We start from the raw sequence: 10,000 nt of genomic DNA, 5'->3' as shown, positions 1-10,000 counted from the left end.
GCTAGCTACAGTAGTGTGTTGGTGATAGTGTGGCTGTGCTAGCTAGCTACAGTAGTGTGTTGGTGATAGTGTGGATATGCTAGCTAGCTACAGTAGTGTGTTGGTGATAGTGTGGCTGTGCTAGCTAGCTACAGTAGTGTGTTGGTGATAGTGTGGCTGTGCTAGCTAGCTACAGTAGTGTGTTGGTGATAGTGTGGCTGTGCTAGCTAGCTACAGTAGTGTGTTGGTGATAGTGTGGCTGTGCTAGCTAGCTACAGTAGTGTGGCTGTGCTAGCTAGCTACAGTAGTGTGTTGGTGATAGTGTGGCTGTGCTAGCTAGCTACAGTAGTGTGTTGGTGATAGTGTGGCTGTGCTAGCTAGCTACAGTAGTGTGTTGGTGATAGTGTGGCTGTGCTAGCTAGCTACAGTAGTGTGTTGGTGATAGTGTGGATATGCTAGCTAGCTACAGTAGTGTGTTGGTGATAGTATGGATATGCTAGCTAGCTACAGTAGTGTGTTGGTGATAGTGTGGTTGTGCTAGCTACAGTAGTGTGTTGTGATAGTGTGGCTGTGCTAGCTAGCTACAGTAGTGTGTTGGTGATAGTGTGGCTGTGCTAGCTAGCTACAGTAGTGTGTTGGTGATAGTATGGAAATGCTAGCTAGCTACAGTAGTGTGTTGGTGATAGTATGGATATGCTAGCTAGCTACAGTAGTGTGTTGGTGATAGTGTGGCTGTGCTAGCTACAGTAGTGTGTTGGTGATAGTGTGGCTGTGCTAGCTAGCTACAGTAGTGTGTTGGTGATAATGTGGCTGTGCTAGCTAGCTACAGTAGTGTGTTGGTGATAGTGTGGCTATGCTAGCTTGCGAGCTACTGTATCATCCTCGCCCAGGGGCTGATCTCTTAATCAGTGTCCAGAGGGTGTGCGAGCCCTCCGCTCTGAAGGCCGAGGCTCTGTCCGTCCTGCCCGCCCGCCCGCCACCACTGCCAGTCTCATCCATGAATATGTAGCTGTTCTGTGGCTGGGAGGTTGCTTATGTTTTCTGTCTGATATCTCGGCCCCATTCACATTTCAAAGGGAGGTCCACCCGGGGCCTGGACTTTTTGATCTGCCTGGCGACTGAGTCGACCACCTGCATGCAGGATCAGCTGCCAGCGAGAGCCGACAACCCCTCTGCTTCTAAATACACCTCCTCCCCCCGCCGTCCTCCCTCCTTCATTGCCCTTCACTGTGCCCCCTCCTTCCATGAAGCTGCCAGGAGCCCCAGTGGTCCTAACTGGGTCTGGAGCTGCATCCCATTCCCAACTGCTCTGACTGTGGCGGGTGAGGCGGCTGAGACATTTGCAGTGCAGTAGCAGGGAGGCTCATGCTACAGCTAGGCCAAAGTCACACGACCATTTGGATTCTAGCGAGACGAGTCGTAGCATCAGGTTGCCATGGAAACGTAATCAAAGTGTATCTGGCCTCTCTAATCAGGCATGGTGCACGGTGGCTCAGTGGTAGAGCTGTCGCCTCGCAGTCAGAAGGTCCTGAGTTCGATTCTCGCCTGGGACACTGTGAGCGCTGTGGTTGTGTTCCCCCCCACATCTTCAGTGCCTACTGCCCAGGTGGGGTATCTCGTCGTAAGGGCCTTTCTGTCTGTGTGGAGTTTGCATGTTCTCCCCGTGCTCCCCCAGGGGGGTTCCTCCGTATATAACCCCCCCCCATTAAAAACATGCAGAAGATCAGATCGTCATCGTCATCCGACCAGTGACGACAACATCCAAAGTCGGTCCCCGGGCGCTGTACGAGAAAGCGACCACTGCTCCTGGCCTGCCCCCCGGAGGAAAGGACAAAGCCAGGATGGGTTAAATGCAGAGGACAAATTTCACCGGCCACCGTCAGCATGTGTGTGTTGTGGCCCTCCGTGCATGTGTTGATTGTAATCGTGTGACAATAAAGACGGGCTTGTCCGTCTGAAATCGTGTTTTTTTTTTAAATCGTGATCCAAACCCTGAGCTGTGCCCTGTCCCAAGGCAGCCCATAGCACACGGTTAGAGAATTTCACATCACGATTATCGTGAAAATTGCTGAAAATTTTCAAAAAGTACTGACTCACTGAAATCATTTTACGTTTAATATTGAAAACCCAGACCCAAAAAAATATTGATACACTCACTGAAATCATTTTCTCCAAGGCTGCACGTTTGCATCTGGGAGACTGTTGCCAACTTTGGTTGATGATGAACAGTATTTACAATTTTTTTCAAAACACTGTAATCATGGTACCATGGTGTTAATGATAATGAAAATGTGAAACGGTACGGTTATCGTAAGGAATTTTATCACGGTTATCATTAAAACCCGGTTATCGTTACATCCCGAAGCACACCCACACACCTCTAACAAACGCCATCAAACACAGTTCACCCAATATCTGCGAACAAGAACAAAGGCCAGTTGAAAATATGGCTCAGATCAAACCAACAATGTGATCACAATTAACGATTTTGCCATGTTTTGCAGCATGCTCTGTGTGTTTTATTTATTTTATTTATTTTAGGTTTCACTAACCTTTTATACTATTAATTTTTTTCTGGTACTATTAACTATGTGTTTTAATCATTTTTGGTTTTACTAACTTTCTGTACTTTTAATCTTTGTTGTATTATTAATTTTTCTTTCACTTTCATGACTACATCAACCTGCCATGGGACTACAGGTGGAAACTAGCCCTTGGGCTACAACCTAGCATATTTACTGTACGGCTGTACTGTTCATTAATGTGTAAAGTCCCATTCTTTAAATAAATGAATCTGAATCTGAAGAACAAGTCTCTTCAAAAACTAGAAAGCTGACATTTAAGACTTTGACGTCAAAATGCATACATACCACAGGTCTCACACTAAAATCCCTTTTGGTTCAGTCACAGATTAAAGTCTTAGCTCTATTTCTAACTTTGTCACATACTTGCTGGTGTGCACAAATCTACACGGCCCATGGTCATGGGAATAACACAGATTTTCCTCTCAGATACTCAACATTCATATTAGAAAGATTTCGTGTTTCTATTTCTACAATGCCTCAAATGTTCTCTCGATCACATGCAGAATGTGTTTGTCTCCATTTGAAAAGATGTGATTCTGTGAAGAACAGAGTCAAGCAGAGAAAACCCACAAAGGTTGCACTGTTACTAAATCCCTTCAACTATCTTTACGGCTCTGGTATAAAAGAACTGGTCGAGCATAGACATTAAAAGAAAACATTTGAATTGTATGTTGTCAATTGTAACACTAACTGATGAGTATGATTAATGTTATGACTTATATTAATATGATGTTTTCCTTTAAATCATAATGAGATCACTGTGCCTGTGACAATAATGAAACCCCTCATGACTTCAGATGATCGGATGAATAATTTACCAGGACCGGATGCCTTCGGAAAGCTCACCGCTAGCTAGACCATTGATATAATCACTGACATGCCAGACAGAGGCAAAGTTTGTGGGACTAATATAAACTCAAGATGCAGCCAACCGACACGTCTCCTGTATTCTGTTTTTTGTTCTTCATAATTTCCCTCTTTGGCATAGATGACTCAAAGAGTCAGTCAAATTTGGTAAAGAATTATTTTTAAACAAAGCAACAGCTATTTGTCTGTATCCGAATGCTTCTTACAACAAGTGATATTCACAGAGTCGTAAGTTAATTGGCTCCCTTGAACCATTACAGCTAGCTTAATGAGTGTCTAATTGTTGCTGAGCTGAGGTGATAGAGCCACCAGACCATGGGGACCCTTCAAGGAGAGGTGTGAGTGTAGAGAAACGACACTGCCAAATGTGAAAAGGCCTCCATTTCTCCTCAGTCGGCAATAGATTTAAATGCACAACACAGATCCCTCCACACATACTCATCATCATTATGAAACATTCATGTTTGAGCAGGCATGGGTCAAGGGCAGAACTTCCATTGTTCAAAATCATCCTAAAAACATATTGCTAATAATTATACTTCCAATGACTACAGCGGTCACATAATGGAAGAAAATAAAATCTTTCTCTCTGTATTATATTATTGATATAATCCAATTCCCCAAATGCTCTTGGATTGGGCAAAAAAACATTTGTCTTCCAGTTTGGCTTTACTGGATACATAAATAAGCCTCTGTTTTTCCTAGGGTTGCTGTTATGGCCGATAACCGATATATTTACCGATATGATCTGTATAAAAAACACGTTTCTATTAATCTTGTACTGAAAATGTAACACTGTGAATTAATGTCTTTCTTTCTATAAATGGTAGAAGATTTAGTCCATGTTTCCTCTCAATATGACAATTTTGGCCGATACCGATAACCGATATTAACATTGGTGCTATTTTGCTCATCAGACCGATACCGACATATAAAAAACAATGACTACCATCAGCCGATACCGATATGATTGTCGATATATCGTGCATCCATAGTTTCTCTGAGAATAACCAAACAAAGGATGAGCAGTCCATGTACCTGGTGGTGAATGAGCATTTGTGCCCATCTCTGTTTTGTGTCCGGATGCACTGAGGTTACAATACACCGCAGGAGAGATTCACCATGCTCTCTCATTTGCACATAGGATAGTATACATTTGTATACACACTGCTGGTAGACTTAAAGGATAGTATACATTTGTATACACACTGCTGGTAGACTTAAAGCAATACTGTACACTACAGACAGTTGAGACAAACAAGTGGAGAATAACAAAGTACCTTGCCCCCTCCCCACTCCCCACGAAAACAAACAGGAAAAAGAAACTACAATTGCCCCTGACATCATACACAAATATACTATTAATCAAAGGCATGAAAACCAGGGGAGCAAATAATGAAATGAACGGGCAAATGAGGACGAATTGCCAAAAACAGGGGGAGGGCGATGTAATCATGGAACCATCCTGCAACTCACTTTTGTCTCAGTCCTCTGTCCCTGGTTATAAATGACTTCCGAGTTGACGCCCCGACCCCACAACCTTACAACAAAACACACTTTCTTTTATTCAAACACTGAATAAACGGAGAGAGAAAAAAACATCTTGTTTTTGTAAAGGAAAGGAAGAAAGAGTGGAGGGTGTATGGCGGGGGGGGGGGGGGGGGGGGGGGGGGGTGTATGTAGTGGTGCTCCCGTCAAGCAGAAAGCCAGGCGGCGCTGGAAGAGGCTCGCAGCCGCCGGCCCCCCGCTTTTGGAAAGCCCTCATAAATCCTGATTTGAGCGGGGCGCTAAGCTAACCAGAGGAGGTAAGGCGCGTCGGGGAGGGAGGGGGGGCTGCTGGCGAGTGGGCGGGGAGTGGCAGCTCGCCTCTTAAAATGCTACGTCTGATTAAGTCTTCCCATTAGGTGACAGCTGAACTTTAACATTAATATGATAATATTGAAATAAGTGTGTGTTATTTACTTATGGCAACAGGGGGGGGGGGGGGGAGGAAAAGGAGGGGGGGGGGGGGGGTGATGAATGATTCCTGGACAGCTTTGGGTGACATGCCAGGAGAGTTGACCCTCCCCCCTCCCCCTCCTCCCCTCCTCCCATAATCAGACTTGACAAAATGGAGACATATGCAGAAATATTGGTTACAGTCGGCGTCACAGCCCTGCCCGGGCGTTCTCTCTCTAGTCACCGCCGGCCGCCCCGTGAGCCACCCTCCAAATTGTCTACGGGCACTGAAGCATCTATTTCAATTGGCACTTCCTTCCTGGCCCCGGGTTTTACATTTAGCTGGTGTCATTTACATATTACTCTTAATCAAAACCCACAGTGGGCGACGGGGAGGGGAAGAAAGAGGGAGAGAGAGACAAAACCGTGGCGTCACGGTTCAGGAGCAGGCACACAGGCACTTTATGAAATGGAGATGTGACAAGACATTACGGTGTGTGTGTGTGTGTGTGTGTGTGTGTGTGTGTGTGAGAGAGAGAGAGAGAGAGAGATAGAGAGTGTATTTGTGTGCCTGGTGGGGCTTCCTTGTGCATGAACTAGGGGGAAAGCAAGCAAGGGGGAAAAGAGAGAGAGAGAGAGCGAGCAAGTTGTCTATGGGTGGTACAGTAAAGCGCATTTTGTGAAAGACAAAGGCAAGGAGAAGAAAAGGAATGGAGACTTGGCGTGTATAAGTATAAGAACACACTCCTCTTTTCAAGCCCTTTTTGTGAAGCGTGCAATGCTGGACTCGCTCGCCCGGTCCACCCAGGAACAAAGCAAGCCACAGCGTTTGTTTGTGTGAAAGAAACAGATGTTACAGCAACAGGAGAGGCATTCTCCTGACAGAAGTGTCAATCATCACAATATACAACTCATTAGAATAAAGAAAATAAGAGGAAGATGTGAGGAAGAAAAACGTGTCCTCACTTGTGTGGAACAAGTGACAAAATTATTATCTAATAATCACAGCACCTTGGTAGGGAAGATCTCTGATAAATGTCAACGGAAAATAATAAATCCGTTCAAGTAAAAAGGTCCTGAAGGACACTAGTGACTGCAGGTGATGGATAATTGCAGTTAAGTATCAAGTATTTCATTTGAAATGTAGACTAGATGCATTAACAATATGTGCATTAAAATAAGCATGTGCAGCATAACATGCAGTAAAATATGTTAAAACACTAATGAAAGCACAAACACACTTAAGTGGAGTCCTGACGAAAAAATTACTTTCGTAGAAAAGCTTCAGGAGTGCTCAAGTAGTTATACAATTTTGCTCAGATGATAAGAAACCAATGGTTCAAATCAAGCAATCAATCGAATCAATAAAAATGTATTTACTACCTTTCCAAGCAAAGTTGACTTGATTACAATTATATTTCAGGAGCTTAAACTCCCACTTTAACCTCCTTAACACAGTTTGCCCCCCACAATAAAAGGCTTTGTGGGAGATTTTCAAGCAGAAGATGAAATCTGCTGTGGTGTGCGTTGTTTTTCTTGTCTTTTTCACATGTGTGCCTTGGCATGAAAATGGCTGAAAAGCACTTCTTTGTGGTGAGCAGTGACCCAGTGTTAAACACTAACCATAGATGCAATGGGTTGGTTGGATATGTAAACAATGTATGTTCAGACTGGTGGGGGGTAAAGACTCAGCCTCCCAGTGACCACAGCTAACTGAGGTGTGTTTTTGTTTTTCCCTCTCTGTCTTGGTTGTGAAATGAAAATGAACACATCTGGGCAGGGCACATAAGAATTTCTTGTATGGAAGGAGTGGAATGGCCATTGCATTTAAAACACGAAAAAAGTGAATAAAATCAAAAGTCAAAAGTCAAATCAAAAGTGCCTCAATGCAAAGCTCACACTCACACCACAGTCACATAGAGGTGCAGTAGAAACTGGGTCCCTACCTGCCTCTTACCTTCTCAGCATGCCGGTAAGGATGCGAGAACTCTTGCCCAGGTTTGCGTCCGTTTCTCTCAGCTGTGGGAAGGACAGAAACAGAGAAAGACGGGGTTAAGTTTCCATACAACTCTCAAGGCTATTGAACACGCAGTCTACAGAGAAACAGCGTGTCAAAATTAAAGAGAAAAAACAATGACATGTCTGCTATGTCATCTTGAACATTGACTAAAAATACATTAAGTTGTAATATATATATATATATATATATATATATATATATATATATATATATATATATATATACACACACACACACACACACACACACACACACACACACACACACACACACACACACACACACAACATCATAACTGTGGCAGCTCAAGCATAGCCACAGAGCAACTCCATTAGAGCAATTAAAGGTGAAGTGATTTTGCTTAATGATACTTAAGTTAAGTGGTAGTTGTTGAGGTGTACATGTAGTTGTTGTTATGTTATGTTTGTATAAGACCAGGGACCATGATGGAAATAAGTGTCAACACTTTTTCATGTCATGTGATTTTGTTATTCTTTATCCAAAATAAAATCAACCAATCAATCAATCAATCAATCAATCAATCAATCAATCAATTCAGTTCTTCCAACCAAATTTCCGAAGCTGGTTCGGGAAGTCGAACCAGAAACCTTATGGTCATGAGCTTGCTTCTCCAAACCTCCTGCTCAAATGGGACACGCCTGTAGTGCTTGAAAGATGCAAATAGCTCCACCATGCACAAAACACATGTTGGTTTCAGCAGTTAGGAGAAGTCTATGAAGCAGAGCTGCTGGGAGCTGTTTGGGCTCATGTGATGGGTAGAAAAGCAGAGAAAGTGTGGAACATAGTCAACGACGGCATATTCCTACTCGCCCACTTAGAAAGACAAATCACTCGAGTGACCTTTGAACTCCTCCTGCTCCAGAGGAAACACTAGAGGGGTTGAGGGAGGAGAGAAAATAGGCCTCTTTACTTCTGGCTTACGTAGGAAGCACAAGGTAGGCCTTGAAGGTGCACTTGAAATAATGATCACAGCTATTCAGGCTAATTGCCTTTTTAATTTCTACATCTTCTCTATCTCTCTGTGTTTTTTCCTCCCAAGGGGTCACAGAGATGTTTTCTTTCCATTCTCTTCTCAGGCGCTGGGACTTTCAGAGGCAAAGGAATCAGCAGAAAGATGTTGCCAACAAGGTGTGTGTGCGTGTGTCTGTATAAAAATGCTGACACTGTCTACCTGTAGTCACATTTCCAGTGGTGGCTGGTGGTGGTGGTGGTGGGGGGGAGGGTGCAGGGACCAGTCTACTCTTCACAGAGCGCTTCTCTCTAGAGTCAGCAGGGAGTCGTCCCTCTCCCACTCTCTCTGAAATAATAACTGCATTTCCAATAGAGTCACCCTCACTCACCATGTTCCCACATCTCTCATGATCTTCATCCCCCTACTCCATTCTTTGATTTCTCTCCTTTTCCACCCTGCCTCTCTGCTCCAAGGTTCAGGGCCATATGGAATCTATGCCCCCCTCCCCCCAATTCAATATATACATACACACATACATACAGACAGACAGACAACTTAAACATATATGTATATATATACATATATGTTTGACTTGGCTCTTTGACATGTTTCTCTAGGTGAAAACCATGTTGTGACTCAAGACCGAAAACAGAATTATTTCTCTAGGCCTATTTTTACAATTATGAACTCATTTAGGTTACTGCAATAATTATTTTTCTTTCTTTCTTTTTTGTTGCATTTTGCCATTATTAGATAGGACATTGAGCAGACAGGAAGGGTGGGGAGAGAGAGGGGATGGCATGCGGCAAAGGACCACAGGTCAGATTCCAGCCCGGGTCGGCCGCGCGAAGGACTACGCCTTAGTGGTACGCGTTCTACCAGGTGAGCCACCAGCATGCCCCAATTAGGTCTACTTTTGATTTTGATCATTAGGCCTACCTTTACCAATTTCAGCCAAATTAGGGAAAATTCTGCAATATTCCATGTTTTACAGTTTATTCCATTTTTATAACCAAATTTCTTTATTCTGACCATTTCTTCTGCATTGCGTAAATCCCATGGCCCTAAAGGTTCCAGCATCACTCTGGTTTGCTTTGCCTCTCCCCTTCTCTCCTTCACGACTACTTTCTTCCTCTTCCTCCCTCCTTCCTTCCTTCCTTCCCCCTGGCAGCCAGGGTCGCTGTGGTGCTGCTTGCCAGAGCCATGGATGTATGTGGTATGGGGGTGGGAGGTGGGGGGCCTGGGGTTTGGATGCATGTGGTATGGGGGTAGGAGGAGGGTTTGGACCCTCTGGCAAAGACAAGTCCTGCACTTGCCTGATGTCTGCCTCTACCGACAGATCTCTCCCCTAGACACTTCCCAATTTCGCCTAAAATACACCTCTCTGAATCATTCATTCTCTCCATTCCTCTCTCCCCTACAGCCCCTCACATAATCTCTTGCTATCTTCAAATGGATTAGCACTGACTATTAGCCCCTAAGACAGTTCAGTCTCTATTAGTGAAAAGTCCTTTCTGTCCCCTATATGCAGAAACTGAGAGAGAGGCTTCTGTACCACCTTTCTAAGCATACTGTACAAGAGGGACATGGAACATTTGGCAAAGGTCACTATGATTCTGATCCCGGTTTACTTTTAAG

The 10,000-nt window shown here is 44.0% G+C and overlaps 1 protein-coding gene across 2 annotated transcripts in view; it reads right to left on the bottom strand.

Moving 5' to 3' along the window:
* vti1a (vesicle transport through interaction with t-SNAREs 1A) overlaps positions 1–10,000 on the bottom strand; it is a 191,898-nt gene that overhangs the window by 54,658 nt on the left and 127,240 nt on the right. Inside the window, exon 7 of one of the 2 annotated variants that reach the window (XM_083635728.1) lies at positions 7,327–7,388. In XM_083635728.1, coding sequence (XP_083491854.1) covers positions 7,327–7,388 — 62 coding nt within the window. Of the gene's footprint in view, positions 1–7,315; positions 7,389–10,000 lie in introns of both variants that reach the window. The other variant, XM_083635729.1, reaches the window with a different exon arrangement.

This window comes from Poromitra crassiceps (genome assembly GCF_964638095.1).
Source record: "Poromitra crassiceps genome assembly, chromosome: 4".
In the NCBI taxonomy this organism is placed as follows: Eukaryota; Metazoa; Chordata; class Actinopteri; order Beryciformes; family Melamphaidae; genus Poromitra; species Poromitra crassiceps.
This window is presented reverse-complemented; position numbering and strand designations above follow the sequence as displayed.